Source organism: Macrobrachium nipponense, chromosome 4 (assembly GCF_015104395.2).
Source record: "Macrobrachium nipponense isolate FS-2020 chromosome 4, ASM1510439v2, whole genome shotgun sequence".
Taxonomy (NCBI): domain Eukaryota; kingdom Metazoa; phylum Arthropoda; class Malacostraca; order Decapoda; family Palaemonidae; genus Macrobrachium; species Macrobrachium nipponense.
In genome coordinates this window covers 137,499,903-137,521,011 of record NC_061100.1, presented here as the reverse complement: position 1 = coordinate 137,521,011, position 21,109 = coordinate 137,499,903, and the positions used below count along the sequence as shown (strand labels likewise).

The window sequence follows — 21,109 nt, the reverse complement described above, 5'->3', positions numbered from 1 at the left end:
ATTCTGAATGCGTGCGATAACTGTGACTGCCGTAAATCTTCCAAAACGTACTGAATTCACTCGCACTCCATAAGTTAGGGTACGATTAGCCGTTTCAGTCGAGTTTCGCGTTTTATTATCAGAGCTCTTAAGTCATTCGACACACGAATAGAAACGGCGTTTTTGTCCTTATTTTTGATACTGTTTTTTAAACATTTTGACAGTTTGTCGTATTCAGCTGCCATGAATTCTTTAATGTGTAGACTGTCTTGCACCACATAAAGTTTAACGCTTGGTAGTCTTTTATGTACATTTCGTTTAATATACGATCAAACAGGAAACCGTTCTTGTCGGTATAGTTGTGTTTGCTGTCCTACTTCACAAGAAGTAAGACAAAATGATCAGTGCAAGATGGAAATCTGTGAAATTTATTGCAACGGAAAACTCTTCGCTTTACCATCGAAGCATACAGAAAGTTTTTTTTTTTCCGTGTGTTGCTTGAGATAAATTACGCTGTAAATCTCGCGTGAAATTTAGCCCTCTTTAATTCTCCTTATAGAAATGCTCTTCTCAATATCAAGACCTCTTGGTTAAGTTCCTCTTAAATTTCTCACGAACCTTTCATGTCTTTCATATTCCTCATAAATTAAAGCTGACCTCTAATTTATTTCAGACATTAAATAATGACTAGTACTTCTCTAGCTCTTCCTATTGAACTCGGTTATTCTTCATATTCTTTCCTCAAGAAAAATGAAAGAGCCTCAGTCTTATTTTTCATGTAATTATCTATGAGGTTCTTCGATTATTTTGACTCGTTGTAATATTTCTAAACTCACAAACTGTTTATCAACCTACATGACAATTATCACAAATGCTTTTTAGAAATATCTGGAAATATTTTATGAATAAATAGGTGAGGCTAAAGCCTGATATCATTTGCTTAATTCAAATGACAGCGTTCTTCGGCATTTTATCAAATGTCTGGGAATAAAATCCACGAAAGTTACTCTACTTTTGAATTGTTTCTGCGGATCTGACACTGCGAGGAGGGGTACTTCAATGGTGGAACTGATATCGTTTTTTAAAACAGATTACTGGCTGCAGATCATCAGTCAATAAACATGCTGAACAAGATTTGCTTGACCTTCCAAATTTAAGTCAACTCCGTGGTCCACTCAGGGTAGCCAGGTGTTTTGAGCCTAATGTTTATATCTGAGTAAAGGTCAAAATTCATAAAAAAAAAAAAAAAAAAAAATGATGACGCGGCTCAGAATTTCCACGTCGGCCTTTCATTCTATCATGGTTGCTCATGTTAGGAGAATGTCATTAGGACAGATGAGCAAGAATATTTTTTTTTTTCTTTTTTTCACGCTCTCTGTCATTGGATTTCCATACTGCTTCTAAGAATCTTGCACAACGTCAAAACTTTCCAACGTATTACCATGTATGTTTTTTCAAAGTCCAGCCACGACGTCCTTCGAGCTTAATTGTGGAAAGAGCATAGCTCTGTTTTATTCTGGATCTTTGATGTGAGAGATGGTCTAGGCGCGGCGTCCCATTGTCAGAATTTCTTTCTGTCACAGAGCTTGAATAGCAGTTCTCCACTTTTATGTGGAGCGTAGGCGGTAAGGGAGTAGCGCGTAAGGGTGAAAAAGCATTTGGGTCGAAATTCTCGTTACTTCAGGTGGGGTTTTAACCCTTGTCTCTGGCGAATTTCCCAGCATGAATTGGCTTTGCGGAATGTGCATTGTTTAGGTGGAAATTCCGAGACTGGTGTTTTCAAAACCATTTAGGAAAAAAAAAGAGACCATTATTAGTTTAAGTTCTCACTACATACTTTCGTTTTTTTTTCTTTTCTTGGTTTCATGAATGAGAAGATTCATCATGAGAGGCCTTTTAATCTTTGTTTTAGCGTTTGGCAGGAAAGTGCTTATTAAGAATGGAAATACCTTTCTGTTATTCAAAGACTTTTTCTTGGAATAAGTAAAGTATTTTCGTGGGCCGTGAGGCTTTAGTTTGCTTCACTTACTGATACAAAGACAAGCCAAGTAGTAGGGACAAACATTGCGAGTAGTTACAATAATTCGTTCCCAACTCTCTCTCTCTCTCTCTCTCTCTCTCTCTCTCTCTCTCTCTCTCTCTCTTCTCTCATCTCTCTCTCTCTCTCTCGTCTCTCTCTCTCTTCATCTGAATCTCTCTCGTTCTCTCGCTCTCTCATCTCCTCCCTCTCTCTCTCTCTCTCAGAAACCGTTTCTTTTCCAGCAAAAATATCAGTCTGACTCGGAAAAAACTAAGATAAAGTGATTGCTGCAATTACGTGCTACCATAACGTTACCTAAAGTAAAGTTCTAATCAATACAAGCTCCAGAATACACGGGCGAGACCTTCTGAATTTCCTTTTTCTATTTAGTAAACAAAAATGAAAATTTTTTCCCGCTTCAACAATCGTTTTACATTTACTGATTTTTATCACAATATAAAACAGGACGACAACTAGTGTTTTCTGTTTCCAGAACCCTATCGCGATCCTTGGCAAAAAAAAATCGTAAAGCTGACAAATTCTGTTTACTTCTCATCCAGTGGCCTTGCAGAGTGTCGTGGATTTTGCATATGCTGCATAGCAACCAGTCTCGGACTAGTGGGGATCCACAGAGTGCATTTAGTGTTCCAGCGTGATGCAGTTAGGTCTACAAAATGAAAATCTAACTTTAATTGTTTAGTGAAAGGAGGGAAGTTTGATAAGATATTAGTATAGAATTCATCCGTTAAAATAAAACAAGATTTTTCAGAACAGAATGTCGAAAGGTAGTGAAGTTTTAATTAGCTTTTAATGTAATACGAGTCAGCATGAACCATTAATAAAAAGATTACAACAGAATTGGAACATTATGACCAACTGATTTGTCTTAAGACCTGTTGGGCTCTACAGAGATTATAATTTTTACCGAGAAAAATGGAAAGCTTTTTGTTTATAGGTTTGTACCTTCTTTTAGTTAAAGGTTTAAAGAAAATGAGATTTGACAACTGGAGCTAGCAGAGAATAATTTTCTATTTAAAAAAAAAAAAAAAAAAAAAAAAAAAAAAAAAAGATCGTGAAGGCGGTAGTAAAATCGTAGAAAGTCTTTGAAAGCAAATTTCCGATTTAGCCTAATAATCATGATTAATAAGAACATCTCATGGCCTTTGTAGTTGGTTATGACGACTGTCCATCAGGAAAGTAAGGGGGTAGATGGTACTATAGTTTGTTTGGAGCAACATGGCCCCAAAAGAAACAAAACTGCATGGCTTTAACTTACTTTTTTAATCAAGAAAATTCTCCATAACAAAGACTTAACGGTTTACCAATGGTACAGCAATCCAAGGAAAACCAGGTGGTTAAAGGGCTTCGTAGAGTAAAAGGAAAGGGTTATCCGTTACGGCAAACTTAAATGTTGAAAAAAATCATGTAAAAAAGCAGGCTATGTAGCATGGGGAAAGTCATTTACATTACCAACGTATGAAGAACAATCGCGTTAAAAAATAAGCAGGATAAAAAAAGGCCCCTAAAAAAATTCCGGCGTTTGAGCTATATTGGTAAAAACTACAAAACGTTTTTACCAATACCCCTCAAACACTCGCCTTTTTTTTTTTTCTTCTTCTTCTTCTTTTATCTCGCGCCCCTTTCATACTTTTAGACGATGCTGCTATAGAAAGAAAGACGGACTGGCACGGGCTTGGAGCACGACTTGGGAAATGCCTTGCCGAGTTAGTAGTACTTTGTAGGGAAGCAAACTACACTGAAATATTTTGCAGAACGAGGATATGAAAGGTTAAAATGTGATTTTTAAAGTAAAATCGATTTTCTTTAAATTTATGAGAAGGAAGAGCAAAGGTGGATTCAACTTTGATCAAATGACGTTGACCCTGCTTTTGACAGAGAAAGTTTTACAGTAAGAGGATATGCATAATATATATGATGTATGATATATGTATTATACTATATATATATATATATATATATATATATATATATATATATATATAGTATATATTTGTGTCTGTGCACTATGGCAAAGCCAGTAGTTTATTGCTAAAATGTCGAAAGTGTCAAATTCATGCAACTATGTAAGCGGAAAACGAAAGATGCAATAAAAGCTGAGGTATTCGAAATGAAATATAGTTTGTATTTTTTCAAAGGGTTATGGATATGGGGTAGCAGATCCCTTGTAGTGTATGTGTAAATATGACAGAATATGGAGATTAAGAAGAAGTCAAAAAGTGCTTTGACGTTTGAGTTTAAATCCTAGTGAATATATTCCACCCAGAAAGTGTATATTTTTAATACTATTCTGAGTTCCGTGCTCACAGAGGACTCTGGAGCCATTCACTTATTTCTCTTATAATGTTTTCACTTTTCTTCGGAAAGAAATGTGACTAAGATCAATATCATAAGTCAGGTATAAATTTAGATCAGCAATTAATCTAGAAACCAAAATAATGTATATGCGATTCAGGCAGGACTTTGGAAACATATTTCATCTGGAAGTGACAATTATTTTCAAACTCTCCGAACTCTAAACTTTCAATTATTATTTTTTACGTGATCAAAAATTTTAGTTCTTGGAAATACAGTTCTGAAAAAAAAATAATAAAATACAAATATTCGAATTCGAGCAGCTTTTTGGCCGCCTGTCCCGTTTACTTTGTAACACGAAGAACAAAATTTCAACATTGTTTTTTTCGTATGTTTTGCAGCAAAGTCGCTAACGTCAGATATGCAATTTCTGCAAAAAAAAAAAATCTTTCCATGCGTAAAATAACGAGGAGAGGGTTTTAATGATTTTAAAAAGAGTGGTGTGAAAAGGAATGCAAAGTCAACAAGAAATCCAAAATCACCTTAATCGATGACCTAAAATGTTGCGCTAATGATCACCTACAGTGGGCGTTCACGTTATCATTATTAATGAATATTCAAATGGAACAACAATCTCTGAAGTAAAATCGAACAGAACATATCTATATATGGTAACAGAACAATAAAAAAGTGTATTAACTAACAATTAAATATCTTCTATTAGAAATAAAAGCCTGCAAATATATATATATATATATATATATATATATATATATATATATATATATATATATATATATATATTTATATGTTTGTGTGTGTAAGGTTATTCATTGACTGACTGATTAGATAATTTCATTCTTTTTCTTACTCTTTCCCAAATGACATGCAATTGAAATTACAGGAGGGATAAGATTCACATTATACCCACAATATGAAAATATATAAAAAAGTGGTAGATTTAAGATCAATTATCAAAGGTGATCTAAATTAAGACCACCAGATCGGTTCGCATATACAAACATAATTCCGTTTTAGTAGTTAGGCTAAAGAAACCTCGCGGTCTTCATACAGACCTAGGCGCTCTTAAGAAGAATTACACATCGTCTGTTACACTTAATAACAAGAAAAGCACTCTCAGGGGTTCATGTTGTAACTTCAGATTACTTATAAAGGCCTAATTTACCACTTGAATTAACGCCTATTACGACGGCGAAAGACTCTTAAGGTTATATCTCTAGTTTATGTTGCAACTTTCTACCAATACATTCAGACACGAGTTACGATGGTTAGATGCTCAAGGAGACCTTTACTACACTGTTCTCTCTCTAAGAACCGTTTTCGTGTACAGGAATATGACTTCACTGTGTAACGTTGTAAGGGATTGACACCACTACGAAATTATCTCTATTACTGAACAGCCATTTTTCAACCATCATTATCAACTTTACTCTCTGCCAAGGTGGTCAACGTTACAGCAGAAGAATGTCCAAGTATAAACACCATGTTCAACACCCGAATGACACAATGCTACTAGAAATCAAACAGAATGAAATCGCGACACCCGGTGTTGGAGGCGATCATGATGACGACGGTTTTGGTGATGATAGTTAAATTTTCACCTTATCCTTATTTACCACTGGAATAACGAACCAAGAATAGATTAGACACAAATTTTTTAACCCTGGTTCCTGTCACACATAATTCACTGCATAGGTCAAAAAAGGTACAAGTGTTATTTCAATGAGCTCTCCCATTTAGCCATCTTTTGCCAGGAGGCAAACCTTCAATCTCTTTCTTTCTCAGGGAGACCACTCTGTGTGTGTGTATAATATATATATATATATATATATATATATATATATTCTATATATATATATATATATATATATATATATAGATATATATATATATTTATATATTAATATACTAATATTAATATATATGTATATATATATAATATATATATCTGGTTGTGGATTTACTTGAGTCGATAACAATTTAAATGAACACAGGAGGCAGTATCAAAAGGCATGTAGTTTAGAAATATGACTCCTACAAGAAAAAAAAAACTACCTGAAAATATTATTGCACCCGAAAGCGAAGGTACTGAGTAAGCCATAAATAGAATGACTCAACAGGAAAAATAAAAGCACGAGAAAACAAGCAATAAGCTGTTATTGACGAATCCCTTTTCCCTTTACAGTTGCACCTAAGGTTGAAGTGCGATTGGCCCCTGCTCTCGATCCTGACAACATCAAGGAGGACGAGGATGTGTACTTCGAGTGCGTCATCAAGGCCAACCCTCCAGAATCAAGGATCATCTGGTACCACGAGGTCAGGATCAAAAGTATTATGCCCAGCTTCAGATGACAATAATCCGTTAGATTTCATTTGCGCCATACCATAAGTAGATTTACTTTGATCAAACTTCATACATGATATTTCATTTTCACCTTATTTGATGGAATGGAGTGAATAATTGTACGGTTTTTTTTAAACTGTGTTTAAACGAAGTGAATCAAATTTGTTATAAAACATTTCTGTGACAGGTTTGGAAGGGAAATTTTTAGTGGCAGAACAGATAGAGATGACTTGATATAGAAAGTGCAGAGGACGTGGAGTCTGGAAGATAAGGTGTTGATAGCAAATACATATTTTCTCATGGAAGTGAAACTTGCTTTACAATACGAAGACAGGAGAGTGACAGGTTTAGTGTAAAAGTGGGTGTGATACGAGGGTGTGTTATATTCCTATCGCTATTTAATATCTTCATGGTGCAGTGATGCGAGAAATCGAGGAAAAGACAGCAGAGGCAGGAGTAAACCTGTAGCATGAGAAAATTAGCCATAAATAGAGTGTGGTATGTGGAATGGGTGATCTTTGCATATCATACAGTGCTCATCGCAGTTAACGAAATTAGAATGCAGGAATAAATGAAAAAGTTAAAAAAAGATTTGTAAGAGGACAAAGTGAAGAGTACATCTAAGGAAGAGTAAGGTTATTGAGCGTAACCAGATACTAGGAAAATGGAGCAATGAATACTGTTATGGATTGTGGAAGAATAAAATTGATTTATTAGTATAATTATTTGGGAGTAACTGTAAACGGCGATGTAGGATAAGAGAAGAATTGAAACAGACTAGGCGACACAAGAAATGCACCGGGACATGAGTAAAAGATTAGGAATGAGGCACGGAGTGTCTACGGTTAAAAAGCATGAAGTGACTGTTGAGCCAAATCTCCTTTATGGAAGTTAAGTACCAGTATTGTATTTAAATGCTGAGGAATGCAGGGGGTGCAGGAGGAAGAACTGGTAAAAAATGTTAGTACAGGTGAATTTAGGGATCAGTGCTTTGAAGATCAAGGATGACACGTAGTGGGAGATAAAGTATAAATCTGACGTGTTAGGAGAGAGAAGAGGAGGAGGATCTGCAAGGCGCTGGATAGATGTCATAAAAGAGGGAATAAAAAGGAAGAGCCTTAATATCCAACAATAGAAGGTTCATGATAGAGCTAAGCAGTGCAGTTTATGCTGGGAGATTTAATGCACTACTGATGAGATTATGTGCAGGTGTATGAAGCGGGTAATGTTGGAAAAGTATTCTTCACGGTGGATTCAGATATGTATATATAAAATGTGTTAAAAAAAATCACAGATAACAATTCCAATTTCACTAGGGAGTATGGGCTCTATAACACCTCCAAATCGTCCAATCTTTGTGTGTAAATTGAAAACTATTTTATGGAATTCTCGGGATTTTTCACACGTTGAGAAATAGCCGCAAGTTGTCTTAAACTTATCTTAACCGTACTGGCAATTAAGCTTCGAAGCACCTGAGGAATCAGAACGACTATTCAAGGGTCTAGTTGGAGCCAGACACAACTCGTGTGGTCAGCAGCTCGCTGATACAATATGAAGAGAGAGAGAGAGAGAGAGAGAGAGAGAGAGAGAGAGAGAATTAATATACGGAAACGTCTAGTAATGAATGATTCCTTAAGTGTCGACGTTTAAAGTAAATGTATTTAAACTAAGGGATGATAAATTCCGTTAGTCTTGATGATCTCGGAAATCAAATAGATGCCCATAACTTAAAGGTAATAATGGTATTATTTTTTCTGGGTAGACAACCGAATACTGATTTGTTTTCTTGCTTTAAAATAAAGTAATTGATATGTATGCAATCCAGAAAAGTAATTCTTCTTTCTTAAGAAAGCGAGAGAGATATTTGTGTATGTATATGTGGGACAGTAACTCAGTGGTATAGCATAGGATGACGTTCGGAAATTGCCTAGTTCCATCCCTGTCTGCCGGCTACCAGTCGACCTGGCTACGAATGGCTACCATCATCAGCTCAGTTCAAGAAGAGGCCACGAGTCTATCAAACTCATCTCTAAAGACTTACTGAGAACTGTAAGGTAGAGCAGAGCTGAGTTTTGTAGGAGTGGAAGGACTTGGTTTAAAATTTGGGCAACATTATAAAATGTTAGGTGTCCCGAGGCGTATTTTATCTGCTATTTAAAACAAAGGGTCGCTCTCAAGTGTTTTTGATTAAAGCAATGAACAATCATACCAGAATACAAGAAAAGTGTTCGTTAAAAGATTCGGAAGTGTTGGAAAGGAGAATTCGATGGAGACCTAGTAAAGAAAAAGGAAGTAATGATGGTACTGGAAAGCAAGGATGAGGGAGGGTGTATTACAAAGCAGAGGTAGTTGGCACATTGTGTTCGTGGGGTTGGATGAGCTCTTGATGAATGTAAGGAATGGCTAACAATGTGGAAGTTGCCCGCACAGGGATTTCATCTTTGATAGAACCCAGTGACCTTTACTTTGCCTTTATCAGAGCCACCTCCTGTAATGGGGAAAGTGCTTTGTGTTGAATGGTTATGTAACTGATTTTTATCATTCTTATCCCTATTAGCGTTATCTTCATCTGATTTTACCAGTGTGTAATTCGCCTTTGAATGAAACATAATTTAGCATCAAGATAAGAACGATTATTCCCTGACGTAATTTACTTACGAACACCGCCTTCAAAATCAACGCATTCTCGGATTATGGAGTGTGGATCTATGGCGCTGGGAGAAATACCTCGACGCATTTTGCCATTGAAACAGAACGGAAATGAAAGAATTGCATAGGGCTTTTGTGGTGCAGGGGAGAGAGAGAGAGAGAGAGAGAGAGAGAGAGAGAGAGAGAGAGAGACCCTCTATTAGAGTTTGGCGATGGCAAAAATGGCATTTGGAATGGAGGGGTCCGGGGTTACTGCTTCTTTCCATCAAAATAGTTCGATGTGAAAACTGGAGATTTGGCATTTTCTCCCGCTAACTGGCCATGGTCTTTCTCTTTCGGGATATGGGGAACCTGAAGCAAAGAGTGGCAGTGATAGTCTTGAAGCATTTACGTTATGGTTTTTATTAAGAGTAAATCAGCTTCCCACTAATTTCAACTGCTGGAGTACTATATATGTAGCATATGTACACAATATATATTTATACACATGCATCCATACACATACACACATCATATATATATATATATATATATATATATATATATATATATATATATATATATATATATATATATATATATATATATATATATATATATATATATATATATATGAATTTTTATCACTTCACCGTGATTCATATGCATTAAGCTACAAATGTCCTATAATATCCAATTCGCTTTATCTCGGAATTAATATGTTTTCATATATGTTAATCGAAGGGGAATTTTTTAGTTGATATCAATTTCGTCCTCTCGTGGATTCGTACCAGCGCACTAAGGAGAAATCAGGACTTCAGTGACGTTACCGGTAACATCACTAAAGTCCTGACTTGTCCTCTGTTCGAGGTAGAGCGTGAATATTAAAGGACATTTGTAGCTTAATGCATATATATATATATATATATATATATATATATATATATATAATATATATATATATATATATATACATTGCATTGCAAACAGATTGTGAAATGTTCTCCATTCTCAAATTTGAGATTGTCATATTCACTGAGTCTTGATATTAAGCTGTCCACATTGTGATTTACTACTATTCAGAACTCTTAGTCATGACTGGCGTCTCTGAGGTATTAAACTTTGACTATCTTGACTATATTTGTATCAGACTTCGGTGTTTAGGTCTTACGCCATGAAATATGAAATTTGCACAATAAACTCATGCGATGCTGGGTGAAACTGGCCCTTCGCCACCTCCGACCTAGGTTTCAACATCTTGGCAGCAATAATGTACAAGTATGAATCAGAACACTTGGATTGTCTTGTGACCCTTTGTCAGAATCCCCCTGACTATACAATCTTTTAAGTAGTTGTTTTTCTCTATTTCATTCTATTCTAAAAAGTTATCTCACCGGCAAACGAAGCCTTAAAATGGATATTTTTATAGAAAAATTTCTGCTCAGAATTACTTTTTCTTTCATTTCCCAAAATATTAGCATAAACTCATGTTACACCCTGTACAACTTTAGGTAAATAATATACAGAATTTCATGATATTGAGTAAAATCTAATCATAATGTTTTCCATCATCACTCGCCTTCCAGCTTTTGGATTGAAGTTAAATTAACTTTGAATGTATTTTAATTCCCTTTGGCGGTATATCTGCTATGCCGTAACAGGACGCGTATCTTTTTTATTGTTATTATTAGGAAGCATATGGCACCATTAGGGCAATCTGTTCTAAATAATAATCTCTAAGTTTGTTTCGATTATTCTTTATGAATGATTAGGAAATACTTATTTTCCCATGATGTGAATATTAAAGTATATATAATTAACATACCTATTCCAATTTTTAAAACTAATTAATCAAAAGCATGATTAGTCATTAGGCTACAGTTCTATATATGAGACCCTTTACGTTGCGTTTTTGATGTGGAAGCTGAAAAAGATTTTCTTTTATTATTTGCTCTGTCGACTCTATGAAGTCATTTACTGTAAAAATCATAGCTCGACCAAAGGATTTTATTCAGCGCCTTCTGCTGTATCCCTTTGCAAACTTAAACATTGTGTAAAGTGTCAAGCACCTTCAACAAATAACTGAAGAACACTTTCTGCATTAAAATGTTCACAGGTCTCGTTTGTTTTAATGCGTGTTCTCTCTCTCTCTCTCTCTCTCTCTCTCTCTCTCTCTCTCTCTCTCTCTCTCTCTCTCTAGCGCGCGTGTGCTTTTTTTCAACTGGGTTATGTCATAGAAAAAAATTTCAGCTTCTCTGGCAATCAGATCTAGATGTAGAAACTTCTTAGAACCTGGGTATAAAAGCTTCTGATTATTTTCATTTGAAAATTACAAGAAAGATGAGGAAGTTTCAGAGTTAACATTATTTTCAATTACAGTTCCATAATGTTTGGCATTTTTCATTCATTTTCATCTATTAACTATCAGCGATTAATTTGCATATCGTTCTGTTTATAGCTGAGGTTGAATGTGGGAAGTTTGAAATCAGAAAAAACAAACTGAAAAAGATGCGTGAAAATAAAATGAGGCGAAGGAAATGGAATCCTTAAGAAAGGTAATTAAAAAGAACTGTAAGGATAGGATCAATAGAAGAAGAACATCAAGGAAAGTGTGAAAACGAGGGGAAAAGGGAGCTGTGAAAAGGCAAATGAAAAGCAAAAGAAAAATTTTAAGGAAAGGGCGAGAAAAAAAAAAGACCATTTTAATCGTTCATAGTGGCTTTGCCTGGATGCCTCAATCGTTCACTACTTTGACATCATTAATGTCAGGTCCACCGAATCTCATGTAGTGGCCCTGCAGTGTTTGGTTGCTCTCGAATTTTGTTTCTGCTTTTAGAATGGCGTCCCGTTCATTTTCCGCAGCCAATTTGCGTTTGTTTGTTTGCTGCTGTCGTTGTTTCTTCGCTTTAATTTTATCTAAGCTAGGAATACAATATCGATACACAACGCGGGAAACGGAATAAACACCAGGCATTGTTACGATTGGTTACCGAAACCTGTACACATAACGCCGACCTGATCTTTTAAATATTGATTGGTTTCTTAATGATTCGTCTGTTCGTAATTAACGTGGTACTTTATAGCGCTGACTTGGAGCGCTATATATAAGCGGTCATTTTCTGTTACAAATGAACGCTTTTCGAATTTGTAATTCACAAGCACTTTCCTATTTCTCGATTTGATTTCCACCAAATACTCTCTTGTGGATTGAATCGTCAACACTGACAGAAGCCATAAACAATGAGTTGCAAAGTTTGCTCATTTCAGAATGGAAATGCTGTAATAAATGAATAATTTGTGTTTATTTTGCAGTGGCAACATTTGGAATTTTAAGTGCCTTTTAGTTCCATGTGTAGGAGTCCTAGGTACAAAGATCATAAAACTTCTGAGACTTGCATATGTGCAATATTCCAACAATAATGATTTAGATATGGAGTATCAGAAACTCTGGGCGGGAAGAAAGTAATAATATATAACCATTGGTTTCAGATCCCAATCAACTCTGACACAAATGTCGCATTGAAGTCATCGTCTTTCACTCAGCACCGATGTCATTTCGACCTATGTTTGATCATGATGTCATCCTAATGCGTCTTTCATTTATTACCGTTGTTGCAATTCCTTTTTCTTTTCCTTCTTCTCTGTCATACTATTCATCATTCAGTGGCAGTTTCTCAACATTCCATCACGAACATCCTTACCAACATTGTTTTCCTCCAGTATCTAAAATGTAATATTCGTTTTGTTTATTTCTAATATTCGTTTTGTTTATTTCCGCCCCAGGCCGAACGACTGGAGACAAACCTCCAGACGGGAGTCTTGGCACAGGGAAAAAACCTCGTACTGCAGAAAGTCAGCCGCCGTGCAAGTGGCACCTATCAGTGCCAGGTCACGAATGCTGTTGACAAAGTTACAAGCCCTGCTGCATCTCTGAATGTATTGTGTAAGTATCCACTGCCTTTTCTGTTTCATTATTATTATTTTTTTTTTCTTTTTTTGCTCTATCACAGTCCTCCAATTCTACTGGGTGGTATTTATAGTGTGGGGTTCCGGGTTGGATCCTGCCTCCTTAGGAGTCCATCACTTTTCTTACTATGTGTGCCGTTTCTAGGATCACACTCTTCTGCATGAGTCCTGGAGCTACTTCAGCCTCTAGTTTTTCTAGATTCCTTTTCAGGGATCTTGGGATCGTGCCTAGTGCTCCTATGATTATGGGTACGATTTCCACTGGCATATCCCATATCCTTCTTCTTATTATTATTATTGTTATTGTTATTATTATTATTATTATTATTATTATTATTATTATTATTTTGCCCTAAATAACTTCGATAATTTCGTAGGTGGAGTTTTGAAGCTAACAACTTAAAGGGACCACAATAAAGATATATACAAATGTTCCAAATCAGTATCTACGGCTCTGAAGTTCCGACCCCTCTCCCCACCCAGAACCCCTCTCCTAAAACAAATAAATAAAACAATTAAAATAACGCGTCTCTCCCAGGGCGACGAAAATTAGTCGCTGTACCATGATCAGTTACAGCTGCAGTGTTGAGTCTACGGTGGGAGATTGAAATCAACAAACATTGGAAGATTGAATTTCAAGTCAATGGCCCGTGAGCTTGTGCCATGTGAAATAATGTAATATAATAATAATAAGTGTTGGTTTACTTAATTATGGTCAACATTTTAACGACAAATGACGCAATTCTACTGAATTCTAAGTGGATTTCCCCTTATGCTAAACGTCGATGCAATTTTCAACAAAGTTTTTAAAATTTATTTGGCGAATCACATGTTTTCCTACTATTTTCCTCTTCTTATTCTTATGATTACTATTATTATTATTATTTTTATATTATTCAAGAAAATATTGACTTGTCCGGAGGAACACAGGATCTAAACATTACTTTTTTAAATCAGTTGATTATTCTGAGACAAATGAAAATTACAAATGTTTTTTTTTGGCCAGTGATGAATTAAATGGCATAGATACACATTTTCATACTGACCTCCTTGATATCAAAGTGAAAATTTGGTAAATTTTAATAACAAAACCTTATGTATATTTAAACAAGTCATATCTGGTATATCAATCTATATTACAGTCCATTGTTCCTGCAACGTAGTGGTGATATGAAATTGTAAGAAAGTATCTGTTGTAAGACGCAATTTCCACATATGACGAAAGAATGTTTTTGAGACAAGACATACCTGTGTTTGACTGCTAACCTGGGTTATCCTTTCAATAAAAGCAAGTTAATTTTTCAGAACATAAAAACTTTAGAAGAGTTCAGCTCGAGTAGAGAGCTAAACTGGGCCTACTTCAGATGAGGGTCAGCAATGAACCAAGCTTAGGTACTTGTACTTGGACTTAAGTACAAAATTTAGAGTAATTGTACTTGTACATGTACTTCGATTTTAAAAGTCTAAGTATTTGTACTAGTACTTGGGTCATAAGCACCTGAAAAATCAAGTACTTTAAAGTGCTTGTCAAATACAGCACATTAATAATTATGCAGGTACATTAGCACACATAATGAAATAGCCATAACTGCTTTCTCTATGAGTAAGCATACTATATAAGACATACCACCTAATTTGGAATAAAAAGTAAAAATGCATGTAAGCGTTAAATAATAATAGTATCTAGCAGAACACAGCAACACATAGCAGGTAAGAAAGTTTTTTTTTTTTTTTTTTTTTTATAAAATGGTGTGACATTTTGTGTTTCCATCTTGAAAAATATATAACTGAGCTTGATACTGTGCTCTAATACATATAAAAGTCTCGACTTTTATGTTGAACACCATCAGTTTCTTGACCTTCATTATGACCTAGAAACACAAATTTTTCAGAAAAAGGCTCAAGACATTATTTCTAGAGAATGATTCGGTCATATGTGGATTTTTGTTGGTGCGTGTGTGTGTGTTAAAACAACGCAAATAAATGTAACAACTGACATAACCTGTCCAATAACAAGTTGCAAATTTCTACCACTCCAATTGATAGTTTTATAGCAAGCACAATTTCGTATTCCATTGCATTATTCCCTGTTCTATGAACACACCTTTACATGAGCATTTAATAGGAATTTGTCGAGATGAAAACAAAAAGAAACAATCAGATCTTTTTACCTAAAAAGTTTCAGAATTTCACCAAATCGAGCCAGATTTTTAGAATGAGCATGCACATATAAGCCATGGAGGGACAGGGAAAGTGATTCCTTTCAAAGTGGAAGTAATTATCAAAGAAAGAAAACATCAAGAAATGGACAGCTTCTTCATAGGGGTACTGGCGTGTATTGTGAAGTAGGAGCCCCCACCATCAGACTTTCCTTGCCTTGCGTTACTGAAGGACGACAAGAAAAAATGTGGCGGACGCCATAGTTAATAGCAAGACGCTGAAGGAAAACCTGAGGAAAAAGTTGCTGCTTTCCGAAAGCAGCTTCAGGGAGGAGTGCAAAAGTCAAGCTGGCAATTTGACATCGGCCAGCATCCTGAATTCAGCAGGCATTGGGTAGACACACTGACAAAAACTCCGAACTTCATGAGAAAATTATAGCCTTGGGTAACGGAAATGGTGGACCCAAGAGACTGATTGAAAATTTGAAAAAGCAGTTGCAAAAGCCCCAAGTTTTAGGAGGATGACCATGTGTAACAAAATGATCACCTGTGTAACAAAATCCAAGGGCATGGGCAACGGAAAGATGATATAATAAGGGAAACAGAAGCACAAGATCAGCTTTGTAGTATCCGCTACATATACTGAACGAAAAGACGGAAGAGATGGAGAGCACGAATACGTAATTGATGAAAGCAATCGACCTGCAATCATCGACAGCAGAAGTTTACATTGAAGTAAAGAGAAGAATACAGAAGACTGATGGGTGCTAATGTTAGACACAGCAGAACAAGATCGTCTCGTCGAGATGGTGAATGACTGTGTGAAGCAGACCGCACAGTTGAAGCTGGAACAGAAAGAGAGGAAGCAAGAGACAACAGCCATAAATCATCGAGTAAACGCCTTGAACAAGGAAGTGCACCGGATGGTGAAGACATGAGTATCTTCTAAAGGTGAACGAAATTGGCTGCAACAAGGAATTAAACGGTCTCAAAGACCAAGTCATGAAATTTGAGTTGGATAAGATACTTAATGATACGAAAACGGAAAAAAACACGCAAATCTTCTAGGTATACTAGAAGAGATGTGATAACCGGTCTAAGACGCAAGACTGATGACTTAGAAAAGAAATAACAGAAGACTGTTGGCCACAGAAAGGCAGGCAAGGAGGTTCATGTGACAATGTAAGTAGAACAAATTTAACACTGTAGAAAAAGGAAAAAATGGTTTAAACAACATACCTACATTTCAGTTACTGTATATGGAGTATGCTTTTGAAATCAGAGAATATGGCTTAGTTTTGGAAGAATCTTAGTTTTGAGGTGCAAGTAAATTCCCAAAGAGCTCTCAGCTTTGTGATTTAGATGAATATTGAGTTGATGGAGAATGTTCAGAAGGTAATTTAGTTGTTTTGTATGCACAAAACTGTAAACTGTATTGGAAAAGAGTATAAAGAAATTACTCCATTTTATCCTAGTACTCTACCTCTCAGCTGCACTGACATCAAAGTCACATTTTGAAGATTTATGCATCTCTTCCAAAAACCGTAGAAGAAACTAATGATTTAGTTATGTCGTAAGTTTGTTTCCTTGAACTGTATATATATATATATATATATATATATATATATATATATATATATATATATATATATATGTATATATATATGTGTGTGTGTGTGTGTGTGTAAAGAGATAGACAGAGACAGAGAGATTTGTATGTACAGATCCAGATATATGCATGTAAGCATAAAAGTAATAACTCCCATGATGATTTATATATATATAATAGTTTATATATATATATATATATATATATATATTAATATACATATATATATATATATATATATATATATATATATATATTATAATATATATATATAAAATCTCACTTCTTGGAGAACCTTTCCCCCGAGTCGATCAGGTTTCCACGCAGCAGTCTAATACACGAGTCACAACGACACTGGATGTCCTTTGGTTTTTGCAGATGACATATGAAGTAACTTATATTTAATCGGCATGAACTCATTCAGGGTTCACGAACACTTTTCAGTTCTGAGTTCTTTCAATTACAACTTCACCAATACTTTCACTGATCATAATAATCGATATGTCAGCGCTTTTCTGTTCACTCTAAATGAGAAAATTACATAATTGTCGCTATTTAGGGTCTTCAGTTTTCTGGCCTCGCATACTTATGCTTATGCATTTATACACAAAGAAAATTAATTTATCGCTCTATTCAATTTTGGGGTTGCTCGCTCTGATTTAGTCACAAGTCAAGGATCGTTAGCACAAATAACTGGTCTTAAATGAAAATTTGGCTAGTGGGTTGCGGTTAAACAATATAATAAGGGAATGAATTGCATCGTGTAAATCCCATCTCGAAAAAAAAAAGTTGAACCGTCTAATTAACGAAAGTGACCGGAACAAGAAAAACCTGGATATCGGATAACTGCGTAGTGAATTTTACCAACAGAGCCAATCTCGATTGATGTGAAAACCGCACTTGGATATGACCTGTCATTTGCAGTAAATAAAAAACCAGGAAATGCCGACATTGCGTCTGCCTTTGTTGGGTTGGAAAATACCAAGAGTGTTCCACAAAGTAATATTGATATGGCAAAAGGCCTCATTTGTTCTTTGCGCAAATATGAATGTAACATTTTCGTAAACGGTTCACAATTTCCCTAAAATACTGCAGAGAATTATAATGAATTGCACATAACGAAATCTAGTAAGGCAAGTACGATATTCGTAATGGACAAAACTACATATTTGGCGAAAGAAAAAAGGAAATTTATTACTGACTGGTGCTTCCACTTATAATCAAGAGCTGACCCCTAGATAAGGTTACCTTTTAATAGTGGGCCACAGAATCAAATTTGAAGCAAAAAAGAATCTTTAATTAATTCATTGCCCTCTACTGGACCTTCATTAACATATCATTAGGGAAAATGGATGTATTAATTATATTATCGAAGCAAATAGCGGAATTGAATTACATAAATTAAAGGTTCCATTTCATCTTAACATATCAAAAACTGGGTTGGTCTTCGTAATAAATTCAAAATTATGAACATAACTACAGATCAGTTAACTTTGATAATATTTCATTATACATCAAAGCGTCTACTTATGATTTATTGTACTTCTTGGCTGATATGTGAGATTCTGATAAGTTATAGTTATCATCTTATGTTATTATTAAACTTATTATCTTGTGTATTATGAACTGTAAATTTATTTTCAGCGTAAAATTATCCAAAGAAGTATATTTCATGTCAGTGGGTAATTCGTTGTCGCCACTATTTTCGTATCCAATTTATACATACATACATACATACATATATATATATATATATATATATACACATATATGTATGTATGGATGTAAGTGTGCGCGGATGGATATACATATATATGTATAACTGGGTCACGAAAAATTTGGAACGCGATGAATATATAAATGAAGGAAAAAACCACGAAGGAAAGTGAAACACTGGAGTACCGCTACAAGGCCTTTCGACAAGAAGTCGAAAGGCCTCGCAGCGGTACCATATTGTTTCACTTTCGTTCGTGGCATATATATATATATATATATATATATATATATATATATATATATATATATATATATGTGTGTATATATATTATACATATATATATATATATATATATATATATACATATATATATATATATATATATATATATATATATATACATATATATGTTTATAATATCTCTCGAGATTCTTGGACTGAAAACATCAAATGTCTTCTGTTAATATTCTCTCATTATAGGAGCGTAAATGTCACTACCAGTTTCATAAATGTAAATGAATGACTCAACCTTTAGCGAACTTTATCATATCTAAACTTCTAGGAACAGCAAAACATAAAAATGACACACACATACACACACACACATATATAATATATATATATATATATATATATATATATATATATATATATGTATGTATGCATGTATGTATTATATATATACATATTTACGTTCTAAGTATAGGCTATTATATTCTATATTCTTAATATTACCAAGGCTATTTTAATTAGAATATTTCCCATCGCATTCTTATACTTAAATACTGTCCTTATAATAACTTCTTAAATGAAAACCAAAAGAAAAAGTCTTCATGACAAGGAAACAGTAGGCTTTTTATTGCAACTTTTCCTTTGCCTAGACGCTATATAAGATATCCTTGGTCACATTTATGAAAATCTTGAAATAAATATTTATGAGAACAGACAGGTCTTCTTACAGCCTTCAGGTTCGCAAAAGAATATACAGATAATAACATATTTTCTTTATGTTTTGTTTTAACGATAAAATCTAAAAAAGGAATATTGCTAGTTTCTTCTATTACTAGTGGAATCATAAGGGAAAGACCGAGAAATTGATGATAACTAAAAAGAATCATCTGATAAAAGTTTCTCTACGACTCCCAGGCCATATATATAGATATAATATATATATATATATATATATATATATATATATATATATAGTATAGTGTATATATATATATAGTTATATATATATATAATATATATATATATATATAGTCTATTGTATGATGTATGTATTTTGGTATATATATATATATATCATATATTTATATTATATAGATAATTATTATATGTAGTATGTATGTGTGTGTGTGTGTCATTTTTATGTTTTGCTGTTCCTAGACGTTTAGATATGCCCAAAAATATTATATGGACTGATAAAGTTTGCTAAAGGTTGAGTCATTCATTTACATTTATGAAATTTACATTTACGCTCCTAATGAGAGAATATTAACAGAAGACATTTGATGTTTTCAGCCCAAGATTCTCGAGAGATGTTCGTTAACAATGTTAAAACAGGAGTTATATCTGGGAAATGCGATCTCTGAACGTTATAAATGCGAATGACCGATGTATTTTGTGAACAAATACAATCCAGTAACAAATTATATAAATTTAACATAGAACGTTAGTATTCATATACCTGATGCAAAATACAGGTGGTAAAAATATTAAGTTATCCGCAAGCGAAAGTAGACAGTGAATGATGAAATCTGGGTTTATAATTCTGGGGACAAGATGGACTTTTCCTGTATCAAGCATAATATATAAATTGGTGATGAGAGAGAGAGGAGAGAGAGAGAGACGAGAGAGAGAGAGAGAGAGAGAGAGAGAGAGGAGAGAGAAGAAAGATAATTGCATAACGAAAAACCTAGGAAGAAAGCGTCGTCAAATGTAATTTTCACCTGGGTGTTTTGTCGGTTACTCAAACTCATATTCAAGTATTTTCATGTACATAATTTATAGGAGGTGAGATCATTATTTCTCCTAAAAAAACTGTTGCACTTTGAACCTAGCATACTTTATTATACTCCTTGTTCAGTCGCAACAAAATATTTACAAACACAAATTCACAACATTCTCGAACTATAACTGCAGGAGATATAATATCGTAGATAAAGAATAAGAGAGGGCCGCGATGTTGATCACCTCCACGATGGAGATGAATTGTTCGATGTTTATTAATTCAGCAGAGCTTCATTTACGACTGGCTAAGATTTTCAGATATTTCACAAATGATAAATGACACTCACGTTCATATATATATATATATATATATATATATATATATATATATATATATATA

The 21,109-nt window shown here is 34.4% G+C and overlaps 1 protein-coding gene across 1 annotated transcript in view; it reads left to right on the top strand.

The window, feature by feature from the left end:
- LOC135211216 (hemicentin-2-like) overlaps nt 1-21,109 on the top strand; it is a 222,157-nt gene that overhangs the window by 126,779 nt on the left and 74,269 nt on the right. The window contains exons 10-11 of the mRNA XM_064244453.1: nt 6,519-6,649; nt 13,089-13,248. Coding sequence (XP_064100523.1) covers nt 6,519-6,649; nt 13,089-13,248 — 291 coding nt within the window. The remainder of the gene's footprint in view (nt 1-6,518; nt 6,650-13,088; nt 13,249-21,109) is intronic.